A 20,600-nucleotide genomic window follows, 5' to 3' on the forward strand; every position below is an offset into this window, starting at 1 on the left:
ACAGTTGTGTAGCTTGGTCTCTTTGTAAAGCTCCTAGAAGTGAGATCAGGACCTGTCCCTGGTGCTTAGCTGGCTTTTGGGAACCTGTTCCCCATGCTAGATTACCTTGCCCAGCCTTGAGGCAAGGGGAGGAGCTCCATCCTGCCTCAACTTGACATGCTATGCTTTGTTCAAGCCCATTGGGAGGCCTGAGCCTTTCTGAATGGAGATGGAGGAGGAGTGGATGGGGAGGGGGGTAGATGAGAAGTGGGGTGTGGGGGTGGCAGGGAGGAGAGAGGGGAAACTGTAACTGTGGTCAGTTGGTAAAATAAATGAAAAACATGTTATTCAAATAAAATAAAATGTAAAAAAAAATGAATGTTACAATTAAAAAAAAAAAAGAGTATCTTTATTTACAACAAATTTAGCCTGTCCTAAAACTTTTAGTCCAAACCAGATGTCTATACTGACACCCCTTTTAGTTCTACTGTTTGGTCAAGAAATGGCATGAATATTGTTGCCACTGGAAACTAAGAGTTGGTTTTGTTAGTTTAAAATCTAGAATTTTTATCTAAAAAATACCAAATAGTGATAGAATTTTGTGGAGTTAGTCATTTAAAATGTGACGCTTTCCAAGTGTAAAGACTCTGTTTAAGTCAGGTAGGAGGTTTGGGTAAGGAAATAATCATAACACATTATGATTAGTGAGAAGATAAAATATCATAAATACTGTGTTTTCATTAAAATCACCAATTTAATACTAGTTTATAAAAGAAATTATACAAGGCAAATCTGAAATATGTCAGGTAGCTTCTTTAAGTTTTAGATAAAGATGTTGCAGACACAGAATCAACTGAAGAATGACTCAGACGAGCCAAGTGGACTGGAGTTTACTGACTTGGTTTCCTGTGCTTCAAATGTTGTTACCTTTTCAGATATTGATCATATTGTCTTATTGTGTGTGTGTGTGTGTGTGTGTGTGTGTCTGTGTGTGCATGTTCGTATACACGCACGAACACATGTTCATGTATGAGATGTATAGATGTGAGGTAGCACATAGGGGACAACTTTAAAAGTTGGTCCTTTCCTTCTACTGTAGATTCTGAGGATCAGACTGAGTTCATCACACTCAGGACATGTCCTCAGATGGTGTTGGCACACGATTGGGGTGGGAAAGGAGAATTCAGGAGCAATGCTATGAAGAGTTGTGGGACACAGTACTCAGTTGTACCTGATTAGGATCCTTTTAACCACAACTATGAAGAATCTTTGAGGATATAGAAATGATAGGACAAAAGTGTGGATTATTAAATCTACTTTAATCAAAAAACTATTAATCTCAAAATATTATACATTGGTATGGATTTTGGTTTATTGATACAAATTTAAAGTTAATTTTGTTATACTGTATGTATGTTTCTACTCTTGTTTAGGGTATTTTGTTTATGCAGCTCATTTAAAATTGGAACATATAATTAAGAAATACAAATTTGGCCGGGCGGTGGTGGCGCACGCCTTTAATCCCAGCACTCGGGAGGCAGAGCCAGGCGGATCTCTGTGAGTTCGAGGCCAGCCTGGGCTACCAAGTGAGTTCCAGGAAAGGCGCAAAGCTACACAGAGAAACCCTGTCTTGAAAAACCAAAAAAAAAAAAAAAAAAAAAAAAAATACAAATTAATAGGTAGTCATCTATAATAGTCAAACTTTTTATGATAGTCAAATTTATAGTCATGTTAGGTATGTTTTCAAGGTCATACACAGATGTATTTAGATAGACAGATGGTCTTCAAACACTTCAAAGACCTACAGAATATGGCATTAAAATGTTCAATAACCTAAGGCTTTTCATGACAGTGAGACATGTCTGCTCCTGACAGCACCAATTTGCTTCAGAATAGGATGATGGGCATTGAAATTCTGTGCCCAGTGCTTATTCTTACTGATGGAATTGAGAGTCACTCTGTCAGGTTCTGACCTTGTTCCACATGTCATTTATCATGTCACTTGTCCTGATAACTCACTTATATAAGAAATGGCAAAAATCATAACAATTTTATTAATACCTATTGAGTATTTAACTAGATGCCTCTCAGTGTTCAAAATACTATACAAAGAACTACTTATCTGAGAAATCAATAAAAAATAAACTGAAAATGTGTTTTAAAATAAGTACATTACAAAGATCTATTTTAAACAAATTAATAGATTTTCTGTGTAAAATTATAACTAATTAGGAAATGTAGAGAATAAAAAAGCCTGGTCATAATGCTAATTTGGAGCTCAGATAAATATGAGAGTTTAGTCAGTACTTACTAGCTCACAAATGATAAACCAGGATCTCTCTCAGCACACTCAAGTATACATGTCTTAGTTAGGGTTTCTGTTGCTGTGAAGAGACACCATGACAACAGCAACTCTTATAAAGGAAAACATTTAATTGGGATGTGGTGATAGTTTATTTGTGTACCCCAATAAAACTTATCTGAGGATCAGAGCAAAAAGCCAGCCACTATATTAAACATAGAGGTCATACAGTGGTAGCACATGCCTTTAATCCTAGCATTCAGGAGGCAGAGAGCCATCCGGATCTCTGTGAATTCAAGGCCACACTGGGAACAGAGCCAGGCATGGTAGCACACACCTTTATTCCCAGCACTAGTTAACCATAGAGATCTGGAGGTCTGTACAGACAGACAGGAAGTGATAGAGCTGGGCAGAAAGAGGAAGTGATGTAGCTGGGTGGAGAGAGGAAGTAAGATGGTAGGGCACAGAAAAGACATAGGTGTGGGTATAAAGGAAGAAGCTCTCTTTGGCTGAGGATTTCTAGTGGTAAGAATATGGCTGGCTTCTTTCTGCTTCCCTGATCTCTCAGTTTTTACCCCAATATCTAGCTCCAGGTTTTTTATTAATAAGACCATTTAGCAATTCGTCTTATATCCATTTGTCTTACATTGGAGTGACTTACATTTTCAGAAGTTTAGTCCATTAGCATTGTGGTGGGACATGGTGGCATGGAGGCAGACATGGTGCTGGAGAAGGACCTGAGTGTCCTACATCCTGATTTGCAGGCAACAGGTAGTGAACTGAGACACCAGATATGACTTGAGCATATATGAGACTTCAAAGCCTGCCTCCACAATGACACACAAGGCCACACCTAATAGTGCCACTCCCTTTGGGGGCCTTTTTCTTTCAAACCACCATAATATACACATATTACTATCTGATATGTCAGTTGCAAAACATGAATTATTTAGCACTAGTATCATGTGACTGTTAGCCATGTGCATCAATTAGACTGTTGTCAGCTGACTCTCACATGAAGTTCTGTAAAAATCAAATATGAAAGTGCCAAAAAATAAACATACTAGAGACAAACAGAATGGTGTTCATCACTCAGATCTACAGAAATCATTTTTATAAGCCCAACTGTTTTATTATTAGCAGCTTCAACAAACATCGAGTTATTACAAGTTTCTACAAAACTTTGCAAAGAATTGCCATCATTGGCAATTGCCATACTGACCTCATAGAAGGTCAGTAACAAGCAGCCTGAGACCAACTCAGGTGTGAAAGCAGTTGGAGTGATAGTAAAGATACCTACCTTACAATTCAGGGTGGGTTTAAGGTAATATAGCTCAAAGCCTGAACTCTTCTTTGTTGAGTAGGGATACCCAAGTACCCTGGTCTGAAGACCCAAAGCCAGTTTCATGAACCTTCCCAGTTACTGCCCCCAAACAATGCCCTGATTCCCTCTAAGACTTGCAGCTTCTGGGAGAGGGGCACAAGTCAATAAGCACTGAGGGAAGGAGATTCTGGTGGCCACTTAACAGTTTGGGTTTCTTATTTTATTTTATTTACACTTAGTTTTTGAGTAGGTGACACCTGGGTCATCATTCTGGAGAAGATTTCAGTCTTCATGGTTATCCAGGAAAACTAAGCCACCGTGAACAGAGGTGAAGCTGGAGGTTGGGGAAATGCTTCACAGAGGGTTTGTTGCTTTCGTTCCCCACACATTCTGTTACCCTGGAAGAGGGTAATAGCGGGGGGAAGTCAAACAGATGCACAGAGGAACCAACTGGTTGTTGATTTATAGCTTTCTTTTTTGTTATTTTCCTTCTTTGTGTACGTGTGCGTGTGCAGGGTAAATGTGGAAGCCAGAGGACAATCACAAATGTCCTTTCTCAGGAGTCACTATCTTGCTTTCTGACACTTTCTCCCTGTCACCTAGGGCTCACTGAGCAGGCAAAGCTGGCTGCCCAGCGTCTACCTCTCTCTACCTCCCAGTGCTGGGAGTACAAGCACGTTCCCTCATTCCCTGCCTTTTATGTGGTCCTGGGGACTGAGCTCAAGTCTTTTCTACGGTTAGTCACATCCTGTGAGCACCAGCATTAATTTCTTGACTTGGATGCCGTGTGACCCTTGCTTCATGCCTCCCTGCGACAATGGATTGTATCACCATGAATCCAAATAAACTACTTCCTTTGGTGGATTTTGCCAGGTATTTTTTTTTCCCAGCAATGAGAAAAAGTAACTAAGAGATATGCTGAATCACTTCCTCTGGATATATGCCCAGGAATTGATATACCTGAACCAAATAGTAATTATATTTTTAAAGATTTATTTACTTTATTCTATGTCTATGAGTGTTTTGTCTGCCTGTGTGTATGTACACCACATGTATACCTGCTGTCCTCAGAAATCATAAAAGGGCGTTGGATCCCCTGGACCTGCAGTTATGGATGGTTGTGAGTCATCATACGGGTTCTGAGAACTGACCCCAGGTCCTCTATGAGAGCAACAAGTGCTCTTAACCATTGAGCCATCTCTCCAGCTCTAGTAATTGTGTTTTCATGAACCTATATACTGTTGTCCATGGTGATTACCTTTATTCCAACAGTGTATAAAGGTTCCTTACTTTCCATATCCTTGACAGTATCTACTCTTCTTACTTATTTAAAAGGATAAGCGTTTGGACTTGGGTGAGGTGGAGTCTCAGTGAGTTCTCACTTATATTTTCCTGATGGATTGAGGATGGTCAGCGTTTTTTCATCTATTCATTGCCCATATTCCATTTGACTTTGACTAGTTTTTTGGTTGAGTTACAGAGCAATGGGCCTCATTATGGTATTTCACGCCTAGACCACTGTACTTTGCACATGTTCTTTTCACCTCAAGGAGCTCCCTTCAGCTTCCATACAACTGCACATGGGAGAAAACATCCTGTGTATTTTTCTTTTTTACCTACAACCTTATCTTTTTAGACCCCTCCTTCCCTCTCATTTCCCCTATATCATCTCCTCCATATTTTCAGCATTTGAGAGAACAAACTATGTATCTGTTCTTCTGAGTATGATCCATCCATTTTCTAGAAAACAAGATCATGTCATTCTTTTTAAATTTTTAATTTTTTTTTAGAATTTCATACATGAGTACTGTATGTCATTTCCTCTCCCTTCCCATCCTCCAAGTCCTCCCCTATCCCCGCTTCCTGATTTCTTTATCTTTAATTAGTGCTACATGTATATGTATACACACACATACATACATACACACATACATACATATATATAAAAACAGCCTGCTGAGTCCATTTTATGTTACTTTTATGTTTGTGTATATATTAGAGCTGACTGCTTGGGGTTGAATAACCTATTGGGGGATTACCCCTGGAGAGGACTGATTCTCCCTCTCCCAGTTCCCATTAATTGCCTGTAGCTCTTCATATTAGAGTAGGGCCACGTGAGATTTCCCCATCCATGTTGGTATATTAACTGGTGTTGTCACTGTACAGGTTTTGTTTAAGAGACCATGATGTTGAGGTGTCATGGTATACCTTCCCTGTCACATATAGAAGATAAAGTCTCTAGCAGACTCCACAGCAGATGTCTCTGGCTCTTACAGTCTTTCTGCCCCTTGTCCACGATGTCCCCTGAGCTCAACATGTAGGGGCTGTTGTACATGTGTCAGTTGGACTTGCACAGCCCACAATCAGTTGTTTTCTGCATTTTGACCAGTTGTAGAAGCTAACACACATTGTTTCTCAAGGTGCCGTGCAAGCTGCCAAGAGAGAAAAGCAATCACCAGTCCTACCCAGTTGTAAATCATATAAATCTCAACAAGGACAAGCATGGCAAGATAGTCCCCCACACACACTAGCGGTGGGGGTAGGAGTCCTGCTACATGGTTTTCGTTTTTGTGAGAAATAACTAATTTGTCAATTTTGATATTGGATTACTTAGTGTGTTGTTGATTTCTAGTGATTCATATAAACTGGATTAGTAACCATCTGTCATCTGCTAGAAAAGATTTTGCTCCCACTCTGTAGGTTGTCTCTTCATTGGGCTATTTCTTTTGCTGTGCAAAATCTTTTTAATTGGATATAATAATATTTGTTTACGCTTATGTTTATATCCTGAGCACTAGCATCATATCCAGGAAGTTGGTGTCTGTGTCCACATCTCAAAGTTCTTCCCCTATGCTTTCTTCAAATAGATTTGAACTTTGGGAGGTGTTTTGTTATATTAGTCTTTTACCTATTTGGGATGGATTTTGATATGTGAGAATACGGGTCTAGCTTCAGTCTTTCACATGTAGGTATTCAGTTTTTACAGATCTATTTTCTGAAGAGATTCCCTTTTCTCTGATGTATGTTTTGCACACTTTGCTTAAGAATCAGTTGGCTGGACTTATTCCTGAGACCTCTTTTCTGCTCCAGTGGTCTATGCTTTTGTTTTTATGCTAGTACCATGTTGTTTTTGTTACTATGGTTCTGTAATATGCCTTTGTAGTCAATTATTACTTCCAGCTTTATTATTTTTGTTCAAGATCATTATGGTTTTTTCATCTCTTTTGAGTTTACATCTGAGTTTTACATATGTTCAATATTTTGTATTTATTGCCATTTGTACTTCTTTTGAGAATCGCTTATTTCATGTAATTATTTCTTGATTGATCTTTTTGTGTATAATTTTGTGTTCTTTATAAATTCTAACATAATATGGTTCTTAATAGGTATTAATACTTTGTCAGATGCCTACCTGGAAAAGAGTGTTTATTCATCCTGTGGGCTATCTTGTCACTTTGTTGAGTGTATCTTTTACTGTAAAGAAACTTTTTTTAAATTTTATTTTTATTTTATGTGCATTGGTATTTTGTCTGCATGTGTGTCTGTGTGAGAGTGTCAGATCTTGGAGTTACAGACAGTTGTGAACTGCCATGTAGGTGCTGGGAATTAAACTCAGGTACTCTGGAAGAGCAGCCAGTGCTCTTAACCACTGAGCCATCTCTCCAGCCCCCAATGAAGAAACTTTTTAATTCCATGTAATCCCACTTATCAATTCTTATGATAATTATCTGTACTGCTGGAGTCCTCACCTATGCTTATATCTTGAAGTGTTTATGTATATTTTCCTCTAGCAATTTCAAAGTCTCAGGTTTTACATTCAAGCCTTTAATGTATTTTAAATTATTTTGGCACAGAGCATTGGAGAGGGATCGATCCACTGTCATTAGGCCTGTGGAAATCCACTTCCCCAGGAACCACTTATTGGAGGGACCGTCTTTTGCCCAACTTGTGTTTTTTGACACCTATATGAAAAGTCACATAGGGTGGCTGCATGAGTTCATTTCTGGTATTCTATTCCACTGATCTGCATGCTTGCGTTTGCATCAACATGTGCTGTTTTGTTAGTATTTTTCTATAATATAACTTGAAATGAGGGATTATGAAACTCAGCACTATTACTTCTGCTCAAGGCTGTTTTGGCTATTTAGGATCTCTGGGTTTCCATATGAGTTTTTGGATTAATTTTATAGTTCCATGAAGAATTTCACTGAACTGATTTGGATCACATTGACTCTGTGGGTCACTTTTAGTAAGACAGTCATCTTCTCCAGATGAGCTCTGAGTATCCGTGCACATAGGATGTCTTTGCTCTTCTAGTACTGTTTCAGAGTTTTCATAATAGAAGTCTTTCGCTTCCTTGATTAGGGTTATTCTTAGGTATTATATTTTCCTTACTTATTGATTTGTTTTGAGGCTGCTGTAAATAAGACTGTTTCCCTGGTTTTTCTCAGCACCTTATTGGTGTAGAAAAAAGCTACTGATCTACTGAAAGCGCTTATCATATCTGAGCATTTTCCAGTAGAGTGCTTAGGGTCTTTTAATTATAAGATACTCTTGTTTACAATTAGGGATACTTTCTTTTTTCCTTTTAAAATATTTTATTAGCATATATCAGACATACATGATAGTGAGTTTCACTGTGGTGGTTTCATACATGACTATAATGTCCTCCAATCATATTCATCCAGGGACTCTCTTTTGTTCTATTCCCACTCTTCTTAATCCCCTTCATCTTCTTGGCTAGTCCTTCTTTAATGTTTTGGGTTTTGATTTTGTGTGTGTGTGTGTGCGTGTGTGTGACTGTCTGTGTGTGTGTGTGAGAGAGAGAGAGAGAGCACGACAGACAGACAGACAGACAGACAGAGAGAAACTTAGTAAGTTCTGTTGGGGTTGTTAACAGAAACACAGGTGAGCGTCTGTTTATTGGTACATGGGCGCATTACCAGTGACTAGACTACTGAAGAAAATGTCTTTCTCTTTCCAGCCAGGCATTAACTGCGTACAAATCCTTTGGGTGATATGGAGCCTCATAAGCCTCCTTCCCTCTGATGCCAGCATGTTGACAGGTCCAGTCTTATGCAGATCTTGTGCAGGTCATTATGGCTACTATGAGTTCAAGAATGTAGCAGCCATGTTATTCATATAGGTCAGGATTCTATACCTCTCCCCATTCCTTTCTCCAGCTCTCACATTCTTTCTGTAATGTTCCCTGAGCTTTGAAAGGAGTGATATAGATATCTGATTCATGGCTGCCCATTCAAAAGTCACTAACTGTTAGTAGTTTAGTTATGAGTCTGCAGTCACCACTGACCACCGCAGAAAGAAATGTCTCTGGGAAAAACAGATGGGAGCACTAGTTGATGGGTTTTATGAGCACCTCTTCTTCCTTTTTTATCTTATCTCTTTAATTTCTAATAGCTGTGTGTGTCTGTCTGTCTGTCTGTACATACACATGCATTACAGCGTCTGCATGAGTGCACATGTGTGTATACTTGCCTACACAGGAGAGTATAGGGCCAGACATTGACATCAAGATTCCTCATTTGCTTTCCCCTCTTGGTTTTGAGGCAAGGTCTTTCACTGAACCTGGAGCTCCCTGTTTGGGCTGGGTGACCACTGAGCCTGCAGGGTCTGCCTCTTTCTGCCTCTGGCACCAGCGTTACAAAGGCATGCCACCACACCTGCTGTTTATGTCAGTGCTGTGATCTGAACTCAAGAACTCACGTTTGTGTATTGGGCACTTTACCCACAGAGCGGCACGTTCCCCCACAAGAATAGACTATTTCTTAAAAGCTAAAATTATCTCCAATATTCCAGTTGGTAGCATATATAATTTCACATGCATTTTGGACAAAATAACTCAAAGAATATAAATGTTTAGTTTCACTATATATATTTATACAAACGTTTCAGTAATTTTTGATACACACATAATTTGTTTAGCAAAGAAATCAGTTATAGTTACAAATGAGAAAGTATAAATAAAAGTATATATTATCAAACATTTACTTTTAATTCTTTTATGAATTTTATAGTGCAATTTAAATGATTACTCTCCATTTGATGATGAATCTATTTCTGTCCCTTTACATATTCTCTGAGGACTAAACTAGTCTAGATGCTTTTCATTGTGACAGGAAATAGATAACTGGCTATTCTAGCAAGTGCTTTCTTTTTTACTTTGATTAAATGCTATGTATTAATACAAATATTAAAAAAATATTTAACATCTTACACGGTCACAGTTCATAAGCGCTTTGCTCCAGCCTGAATGTTAACCATTGAGAAATAGATGCCTTTCTGTGCCAGCAGCTGCTGGTGGGTGCCCTGCTCCTTGACCTTGCCGTTCTGAATCACCACGATCAAGTCTGCGTTCTGGATGGTGGACAGGCGGTGCGCGATCACAATGCAGGTGCGGCCCTCCCTGGCTTTGTCCAGGGCTTCCTGCACAACCTGTTTCACAGTCACACGGAAGATTTAGGATGAAAACAGTCCTCTTCCTATAGCCCCCTCCCTAACAAGCCCCAGGATTTGTACACTCTGTCCATCAACAGTGGCCTTGGTGGTGAAATGAAGCAGAGATTAGAAACCAAGGCATCAGTCACACCAGAAGAGAAGTGAACACCAGTTTGGATGAGTTCTGAGATAGACGATGTCTAATGGAGACAGGAGATGTCTAATGCAAGGTAAGAGCAGTCTATAGAGTCCACCCTTTAAAAACACTCTCGGGCCTTGCACACAATATCCCTAAAGTGTCCTCTAGCCAGCTCCACAGAGCATCAGGAAGCTGGAGCATGCCAAAGCCATCACAGCAGTATAACAACCCTTGACCATCTGCCTGTCACAAAGCCGATCTCTTAACCTTTCTCAGGCTGGCAGGTACCAGCAGCATGTGTCTTAGGGCATAGCCAAACTTCAGCCCAGTCTCCCTTCAGCTCTTCACGGCTGCTGCAGAGACGCTGCCTGCAGGAGCAGACTGCTGCAAGCATGCAGCTTGTAGGCAGACATCACGGAACACGGAGGGCCCGAGATTAATTTGCCCCTCATCACTTCAGGACTCCTAAGGCCCAGCTATAGGCATTTAAGCTGCGCTGGGAGCCAACACGAGCAGCAGTCAGCTGTCTGGCTCAGCGTTCTCCACCACGGCAGAGAAGGAAGTCAACTTAAACCCTTACCTTTTCACTCTCGGTATCCAGAGCTGAGGTGGCTTCATCCAGAAGCAAAATGTGAGGCTGTCTGACGAGGGCACGCGCTATGGCGATGCGCTGCTTCTGCCCGCCCGACAGCTGAGTGCCTTTGTCTCCTACTCTGGTGTTGTATTTCTGGAACAGAATTGGGTTGCTATGAAAACAGAGCTGATGACAAAGTGCAAAGACAGTGTGGCCATAGAATATATAATTTTCTAGTATACAAAATATATAACATAAAGCATGGGTTTAACAGTCAAAATCTAAGTAAAAACCAAATCCATGGCTCACTCATATATATAATAACATAATATATAATAACTATAAAATTTAGGCCTAAAAGTTAAGATGGGTTGATAGAAGAAAACAATAACAAAAAAGCTCTAAAATGGTGGGTTTCATATCTCTGTTATTTTTATGGGTTTTTACATTTTGTGGGGGGCGGAGAGGGGATCACAGGACAACTTGTAATGGTTAGATCCTCCTGTGGGATCAAACTCAGGCTGTTCAGCATGGCAGCAAGCACCTTTAGTTCCTAAGCCATCTTGTTAACCCTCTGTCTCCTTTAACTGGGTCTCACTACAGGTCTCAGGGAAGTCTCATACTTACTGCATAGACCAGGCTGGCCTTGAACCCCTCCTCAACTGTCATCTGAGATGACAGATGTGTGCGGTTGCACCTTCCTCTCTCTGGAAAACAGATACCCTAAAACCATATGCTTTATGTGAGTTGACCAAAATTTATAAGTGTAGGAATTTTGCAGTGGTATTAACTGTCACCTTCTGGTCTAATTACATTTAGGACATGATTTGTGGGAAATTTAAACAGCTGTTTATTATCATCAAAGCTTGTCTTATTCACAACCTGCAGTTGATGCCCTGTGAAGTATTTTAAAGTGAAAAAAAAAATAAAGAAATTCTTAGGATGTTAGCATTGGGTCTTTGTTTTTGTTTGTTTTTTTTTTTTTTTTTTTTTGGTTTTTTTTTCGAGACAGGGTTTCTCTGTGTAGCTTTGCGCCTTTCCTGGGACTCACTTGGTAGCCCAGGCTGGCCTCGAACTCACAGAGATCCGCCTGGCTCTGCCTCCCAAGTGCTGGGATTAAAGGCGTGCGCCACCACCGCCCGGCGGGTCTTTGTTTTTATGAACCATCACCAACAATTAATTAATATTAATTAATTGGTATTAAGGAATTAATATTTAACCTTGAAAAGTCAAATATTCTCCAAAAATTTGGGTTTCACATTCCATTCAAAATTCTTCCTATACTGTTTCCCACAGTAGGCAATCATCACTAACTAGTCAATATGATGCAAGAGACACTAGTTACAGGGTGTGCATAGGATCATGTACACCTAGGAAACATTATTTTCCTATATTTGAGCCCTTAATATGCTGACATTATAGCCAAAATGTGGGCTCTGATTTTTATACCTGAATTTTGACTATTAAGTCCATGTGCTATATATGGGTATTCCTTTCTTATAGGGGTGTGTGTGTGTGTGTGTGTGTGTGTGTGTGTGTGTGTGTGCGCGCACGCGCGCTGTGTTCCTTGTGCACTTCTTGAGACAGGGCCTCTCACTGAGAACTAGAGCTCACTGATTAGGTTAGGCCGGCTGGACGTGAAGTCTGAGGGATCCTTCTATATGTGCCTTCTCAGGGCTGGGATTACAAGCATGTGCCCCATCCTGTTCTTTGCCTGGGTGCTCAGGATTAAACTCAGGGTCTCAGGGTTGTACTACAGGCACTTTAATGACTGAACTATCTCTTCAGCCTCTGGAGAGAAGGCCCCTGCTAAGGTCTGGGCAGACGCTTTATAGAGGTTCCACCCCTGAGCTGTGTCTGCCTCAGAATCCAGGTGTTCTTGATGTGTTCCTCCCCGTGTGAGTATGGAGTCACCAGACTGCAGGAACTCAGCAGTGATCCTTGTGGGGTCCATAAGGACAGTGCTGTTAACCCCAGGGGGAGGAGGAAACAGACCATGGCAGAGTAAGCCAATGGCTAGGTCTAATCACTCAGAAGGGATGCTTAGAGACCAGAGTTGGTCTAGTACACAGAGAATAGGAATCATGATGTCCATAGAGGTGCTCTGAGTAACAGAAAGAGATTCAAGTCCAGAGGTGGGTCCTTGTGGTAGTCACATACCAGAGGACAGAGTGTTTTTGAGACACTATAGATATAGTGGTTCTGTGTTGTAGCCTGAATCAGCATCATCTGAGCTTTGAAGTCTCAGAGCCCTGACCCTGCCGCCAAATTATTCTTCTTCACCAGTGATAGGGTGGAAGCTGATACTTTGTACTTCCAATGACTTCCAAGGTGACATTGATCCACATTCAGGCTTTGAAAGTCAGTGGCTCTCATTAGTAAAGGGTAACTAGGGTTTTGTACTTTGAATGTTTGAGCCTCAAAAAGTTACTAATTCTTGGTTGGACCACATTGAGGAGAGGAGGGGACAGGCCTGCTCCCAGGTAATGTGTTTGAGAGTAGTAATTATCTGTGAAAAAAGCCAAAAGAGAGGAGAGTTTTTGGGAAGAGTTTTGGCCACCCGGTGTTGTCATGCTTGCCTGACTGATTTGAGGCTACCAAGCCTTATTTTATCATGAGCACTTCCTGTAATAGTGAACATAACTAGTGATAATGGGAGAATGTATATTAGTTATGTAAGATGCATTTAAAAAAATTAAGACCTAAGAAGGTACACAAAAAGGTGAGAGGTTCAATTTATTTAACTTACAGGAAGAACTTAGAGAAGTCCATAGGACAATAGCCCTGGGAAGATTTTGGTAGTCAAGTCTAAGATTGTAGCTCAGGACCCTACAATGGGTGGTACATCAATTATAGATCATGTAACACCATAGCCATCCCAGTGACTCAGCTCTATTTGGAGAGCCTTCTTTCTGGCATGGGCACGGCTCTCTTGTCTGGCCTAACTCCATAGTGGCACTTGGATCACTGAGGGGAGCTACAGAACATTCATGCCTGCTTCCACTGCCGAAGCAGTGCAGAAACAGTGGAGACTGGATGCTGCCTGTCTACCCTTTCTTTACCTGGGAGGGGATGCTCGCATGTATCCCCAGGCCGGAAACAGGTGGATCCTCGAGCCGACAAACTAAAGGACTGTCCCAGTTCTCAAAGTTCCTGTCTCTTCTCCTTGACTCTGTCTAATATTCTGCTCCTTCCTCACAATGACAGGGAAGGAATTGGGCAAACATAATCTCTAACTTGGCTAAGAAGTATGGATAGACGCCTCTCTGCTGGTAAGATACATTTTGGTTGCTAGTCTTAGGTTTCAGATGACAGACCCAGGGGTGTAGCTCAGTGGTACAACACTTGCCTGTTACTTGCAGTGCTGTGGGTTTCATCCCCAGAATGGGGATGGGCAGCATCAAAGAATAAGTGGAAAGAGCTGCTAACTACCAGGCACAAGGTACATACATCAGGCAGCGACTCGATGAACTGGTGGATGTTGGCCTCCTTGGCCGCCCTCACGATCTCATCCTGGGACACGACCCGGCTGTTGTCTCCATAGGCGATGTTCTCCGCGATGCTGCAGTCGAACAGGATGGGCTCTTGGGACACAATGCCTAGGTGGGCTCGGAGCCACTGGACGTTCAGTTGCTTTGCTTCTTTGCCATCTAGAAACTGAAAGCAAGGGTTCACAGATCAACTTCAGGACCAGCACAATTCAGATTTAGCAAAATTACTGCCATTATTTCACAGTATAAAACTCTTGGGTTGCTGTGAGATTAAGGAAAAGGTTTCCGGTTAATTTTTAGTTGTCATATAAAATAATAGGTTAATCATTATATTTTCATGTGTATGTATCAATGAACTTTACTTTGATTTGTCTCTCACTACCTCTACAACTCTATTTGAGATAAGGTCTCACTCTGTAGCCCAGGCTAGCCTGTAACTCACACTTTAGCTCAGGCTAGCCTTGACTCCATGGGAATTTTCCTGCCTCATCCTCCCAAATCCTGAGATTATAGGCATAAACTACCAACAGCTACACCTTACAACTCTTTACAAAAATATTTAATAATATATTTAATAAAATAAATTATTTATTTTTACTGAGAATTTAATCAGAGTTTGAGAACCAACATTTCACTAATTTTGAATGTAGTGATAAGTCCTGTGTTCAAACTTCAGTGATAAAACTGAAACATGAAATCAGAACTCTCAGAAAATAGTTTTTAAAAAGGCAGTAAGGTAAGGAACAGAGCTCTTGTAACTAGTAAAGAACTGATACAGTAAGGCTGTGACTGTGTGTGTGTGCATGCACATTTATTTTTGTTTTACACCCTGACCACAGTCCTGTCCCCGCCCATCCATTCTTCCCCCGTTTCTCTTCAGAACAGGTAGAAGGCCCGTGGATCCCAGCTGTGGCATAGCAAGTTGCAGTGAAACAGGCACCTGTTAAGGCTGGATTAGGCAACAGGTAGGAGGAAAGGACCCCAAGGCAGGCAACAGAGTCAGAGACAGCCCCTGCTCCCACTGTTAGGAGTCCCACACGAAGACCAAGCTGCACACTGTAACAGACACAGAGAACCTAGGTCAGTCCCATGCAGGCTCCCTGGTTGTCTGTTCAGTCTCTGTGAACCTCTACGAGCCCAAGCTAGTTGATTCTGTGGGTTTTCTTGTGATGTCCTTGACCCCTCTGGCTCCTACAATCCTTCCTCCCCATCATAAGTGTTTTTGAATAGAATAGAAAAGAGGCCAGCCTGGTCTATAAAGAGAGTTCCAGGACAGCTAGGGCTGTTACACAGAGAAAGCCTGTCTCGAAAAACCAAAATCAAAACAAACAAACAAACAAAATTCTAAGTAGCAGTGAATAATTAGCAGGAAAGTTAAAAAGAACCGTGGACAGCAGGTAGAAATTTTCTTCTTTTCTTCTCAGTCACTTGTGCTGCCAAGGCCCCTGGAGCAATGGGCCATTTCTGATGCTTCTGCGAAGACCTTCTGAGTACTCATAACTAAACACAGACATAGTAACAATTACCTGCTCTGAATTCTGTTTCTCTCTCTCTCTCTCTCTCTCTCTCTCTCTCTCTCTCTCTCTCTCTCTCTTTTCTCTTTCTCTCTCTCACATTATTAAAATTCATTACCTTCTACAAGACTTCTCTCTCATGCTCAGCACCTAAGATGGTTTCTGAGAGGATCTCAAAGTTTTGCTGAGTATGGAATCTTGATTACCCCCTCACCATTTCAGTTGAGAAAACAAAAGGCATCCCTCCGTATTTCCATCCGCTCTCCAAATGTGTCCATCTTGCTCTGGGAGCCCCGTCTGTTTGGTTGTGCCACGGAATATGTCCTCTGTATATCAGTAGTATTGGCTTATCCTGGCCGTGACCATGCTGGGGCCTCCTCTTGACCAGTTCCCTGACCTGTCTCCCATTCCTGCTGCTGCTCTTCCCTGCCTCTTTTACCCTGGATTCTCTTCATAGTCCACACTCACTTAAATCTCCACATCCCTCTCTAACCATCCTTGAGTCACGCTAAACTGTTTGCGCCCATCAACACTTCATTGAGAGCAGAGTGGTGGAAATAGCCCACAAATTGTATTCACATTGTATCAGAAGTCCCTCCTCTTTCCACCGCCTGTGTCCTTGCAAACCACCTCTCCACTGAAACGCATCCTACCCTTGACTTGTCATCCCATTTCCATCTTCTGCAACTCTCTTCATCTTTCTGGCTACCTCAGGTTTGGCCAGCTCTTAAACTGTCAGCTCAAGTCTTACCATGGCAAAGGAGATAGGTGGTCAAAAAGCTGCTGGCAGCAGAGAGAGAGAGAGAGAGAGGCTGGGTAAACCGGCTAGTGCGGTTGGCCTGGATGAGACATCTGGGTTGTCAGATTATCTAACAGAGGCTCTTGCTGAAGGGTTCAAAAACCCATGGCCTACAATATATCCAGGCATTTGGATGATTAAAAACCTGAAATGGTCTGAGTACAAAAGTGCGCTCACCACTGTGCCGGCCATGGGGTCGTAGAACCGCTCGAGCAGCTGGACCACTGTGCTCTTCCCGCAGCCACTGCTGCCCACCAGGGCCAGCGTCTGGCCCTTCTTCACCTCCAGGTTCAGCCCCTGAAGCACCGGGATGTCGGGTCGGGTGGGATAGTTGAACTTGACTTCATTAAATTTCACATTTCCTTCCAACGTATTCTAAAATGAGAACAGTAAACACTTAGTTTGATTGCAGCGTTATTGAAAACACAGGATATGGTGTTAATTCCTAGTGCCAGGTGTTGGAAGTGAGCTTCTATCATAGTTAAGCTTCATTTCATTTCTGGAATTAAATCTAAAGAGGTAATGGTTTTGCAGCATGAATTCTCAATATAACACCAATGTACTCTCCCAGACTAGAATAACTGCATACTGGAAAGCCTAAGGAACTGGATTTCCATTTACCCTGGGCAGTATTCCTATCTCCCTGTAACATAAAAGTCATGACTATTAATATACAGTATTAACAATGATTGAAATCAGCTCATCTAGGTCTTAACAACAGCATATAATTTTTAAAATTAAAGCACCGATTTTATTAAATTTCCTCTTTGTGTCTTTTCATTGGGGAGTTAGGGATAGAGCAGACTCACAGGCTTCAGGCCTTCCGTGCTGTAGCTGTCAATCTCGGGGAATTTTTCAATGATCATGATGATATGCGATGCCGACACTTTGGCTTTGGCATAGTCAGGAGCGAATGAACTGACCTGTCCGACTGCCATGGCACCAAAGACAACAGCTGAGAATACTCTGGAAAATAAAAGGCAAGCATGAGCAGAGAGTGATAGCTACAGTGTTGGCACTGTGGCACTTCTGTAACGAAGGAGTGATTGCCATCAGAAGGTTAAAGATATAAACTCCCTCCCCTTATGTGTTCTCATCAGCATGAGAGATGCTGCAAAGTAGCCCCTTTTCACCTCTCCTGTTATCCTCAACTTTTTACAACATGACCTTTGCTAACACTTCCTTCTAAGAATTAGAAATTTGTTTTCCACTTTTTGAACCTGGAGTGGCCTTGTGACATGGTTTCATGGACAGGATGTGGTGGAAATCACAGTTCCCAGTTTCAAGTCTATGACTCAGCATATGTTTTGTTCCTTTATTTTTCTCTCCTTGCCTCTGGCCAATGAGCCTACAGCTCACTGCAGACAACATCGATCACAGCAGAGATCTACTATGCCCAACGCAGACAAGGAGAACTGACCCAGAGACTCCAAGCAGGATAAATGTTTATAGTCCCATGTCACTGAGTTTCGTTGCTAGTCATTACACAGTGTAGCTGTGGCAATCAGTAATCCATACAGTCAGTGCCGCTATGTCCAGCCTTAGAAATCCTATGAGCCACACAATAAAGAGAACCTTTTTTAAAATACATGGCTATGATGCCACATTTTAGGAAGACACTGTATTCTTAACCTCTGGCATAGTGCTCTTAAGTGTCAGCAACTTCAAAAATCTTGGAGTAAAAAATAAGCAAAAGCATGATCAAATTAATGTCCGGAGCCAGTAGTGTCTAGCTTTGACCTTGGGTATAATGACACAAACCCGCTGTGAGACATGTGCATTAGAAGGTGAATATTTTAAGTCTTGAATTAACTACAGTGTATGACTAAAGCAAATGCTTAAACAGGGCAGCAATAGTGGGTTAGCACACTAAGGGCCGGGTTTATCTGGTTTGGGGTACAATGCAAACTCTAACCACATTGCACTATTAGGTAGAAGATCTGGTCCGCCAACCACTTGGGAGCTCAGAAGGTTCACTATCACCTTGATGACCAAACTGCATATTTGGTGACATCAATAGTGTGATTTCCCTCAGGCTTGTCTTCCCATGACCAAAGTATAGTGCAGTGTCTGCAGAGACACAGAAGGAAAATTCTAATCCAGATCTTCCACTGTCATTGAAAAATTTCTTCAGCCCCTGAGGAACTAAGAGTTAGTCAGATGCCTGACAGGCAAACAGATAAGGAAAAGGGGCCACTGATAAATAATAACGATGATAACTTCTGGAGTCACCCTTACCCGCCTTCCCAAGACAAAAGGCTGGCAGGCTTTCTCTCCTCCAGCAGGGCCCCCTTATAGCTGACCAGTGCAAGCCGGTCAGATACGGGCAAGGCTGGTCCTGACATGTTTATGTAAAGCCGTGGGCTTCAGCTATCCTTTGTTTGTCTAAACTGACTAATCTGACCAATCGGAAATGATGTAAGATGAACTCATGCAAGGCCACCCATAACACTTAAAAAAACAAAACAAGACAGAAAACCAAAACCAAAACCAAAATCCATCCCTTTAGGAGAAAGGGGATTTTCAGTTTCTGAGTAACCTTCCCACTTTGTGGGGAGTCTTTCTATGTTCTCTTATTCTCTCTCTCTCTCTCTCTCTCTCTCTCTCTCTCTCTCTCTCTCTCTCTCTCTCTCTCTCTCTGTGTGTGTGTGTGTGTGTGTGTGTGTTTGTGTATGCTGTACCTATGTGTGTGTATAGATGTTTCTTTACCTTTAATATCTCAAGTTTGGTAAGAGTTGACACATCACCCACCTCTTAGCTGCCCTGACAGAAAGCTTTTTAAAAGAACCATTAGAGTCCCTGCCTTTCCAAAGGCATGGCCTTCTGGAGATCTCTAAACTGAGTCTATATGTCTAGGTACAGATTTGGAATGGTCAGATATTCGTGAGTCAACACAGGGTGTATACGTTTCTGATGAAATGTGGAGTATCAGTGGTATCACACAGACACTCAGAGGCAAAATGCCACTTTCTTAATCAACAAATGCTCTCCATGACACTTCACAATACAATTTCTCATTCTAGATTTACTTTCAGGGCTAAATTATAAATATGAGCAGAATACTTACAACAGAACATTTTCAAAAGTCATTAATTGCTGCGCCACCAAGTAGGCACCAAACCGGAAACAGGCAGCATAGGAAAAAAACATCATGGCCTGGGTAAAGGAGAATGTGATCCCAAAGATGTGCGCTTTCTTCAAAGCATTTCTGGAAAGAAGAGAACCCAGATTCACTCCACTGCATTTCTCAGTCACTCAAGTAACTTCCTGTGGTTCACAGTGGGGCACACAAGAGTGACAGACACAGTGGATTCCCTTTCTAAAGAATTCAGCTTGAGCCCCATTTACTTAGCAGTGTGAATACAGGGAACTGCCTCATCTCTGAGACTCAGTGGTGCCTTCATCTTTAAGGTAGGAATTGCATCTTAGTGGTTGATAACTAGGCCTGTCACACCCCCACCCCCACCACCACTACCACCAGAGGTGCTGTGGGATGGTCTGTATGTCAAATGTGTTGCTGATTGGTCAATGAATAAATCACTGATTGGCAGTGGCCAGGCAGGAAGTATAGGCGGGACTAACAGAGAGGAAAATTGAGAGAACAGGAAGCTGGGAGGAGAGACACTGCCAGCCGCCATCAGGACAAGGAAGATGTAAAGTACCGGTAAGCCACAAGCCACGTGGCAAGGTATAGATTAATAGAAATGGATTAATTTAAGCTGTAAGAACAGTTAGCAAGAAGCCTGCCACGGCCATACAGTTTGTAACCAATATAAGTCTCTGTGTTTACTTGATCGGGTTTGAGCGGCTTGGGACTGGCGGGTGAGAGAGATTTGCCCTGACTGTGGGCCAGGCAGAAAAAGTCTAGCAACACAGAGGAGCCTGTTTTACATTAACAACTGAAGGGTCCTGCCCTTTCCCCCACTTTGGGACTCAGCACATCTACCAACACCCTCAAGCTGTGGGTGATAGGGCAGCAGGCATGTCCTTGTACTTGGGGATCTAGATGAGGTGCATATCAT

General features: G+C 41.8%; 1 protein-coding gene across 3 annotated transcripts in view; it reads right to left on the reverse strand.

Annotated features, from left to right (window-relative positions):
* Positions 1-9,481: 9,481 nt before the first annotated feature.
* LOC128098531 (ATP-dependent translocase ABCB1) overlaps positions 9,482-20,600 on the reverse strand; it is a 165,019-nt gene continuing 153,900 nt past the window's right edge. For all 3 annotated transcript variants that reach the window (XM_052719763.1, XM_052719764.1, XM_052719762.1), the window contains 6 exons: positions 19,646-19,786; positions 17,388-17,544; positions 16,756-16,953; positions 14,225-14,431; positions 10,781-10,927; positions 9,482-10,058 (listed from right to left, as the gene is read on the reverse strand). In XM_052719763.1, the coding sequence (XP_052575723.1) occupies positions 9,852-10,058; positions 10,781-10,927; positions 14,225-14,431; positions 16,756-16,953; positions 17,388-17,544; positions 19,646-19,786 (1,057 nt within the window). In that variant the 3' untranslated portion in view covers positions 9,482-9,851. The remainder of the gene's footprint in view (positions 10,059-10,780; positions 10,928-14,224; positions 14,432-16,755; positions 16,954-17,387; positions 17,545-19,645; positions 19,787-20,600) is intronic.

Source organism: Peromyscus californicus, unplaced genomic scaffold (assembly GCF_007827085.1).
Source record: "Peromyscus californicus insignis strain IS unplaced genomic scaffold, ASM782708v3 Scaffold_6__1_contigs__length_162567912, whole genome shotgun sequence".
NCBI lineage: Eukaryota > Metazoa > Chordata > Mammalia > Rodentia > Cricetidae > Peromyscus > Peromyscus californicus.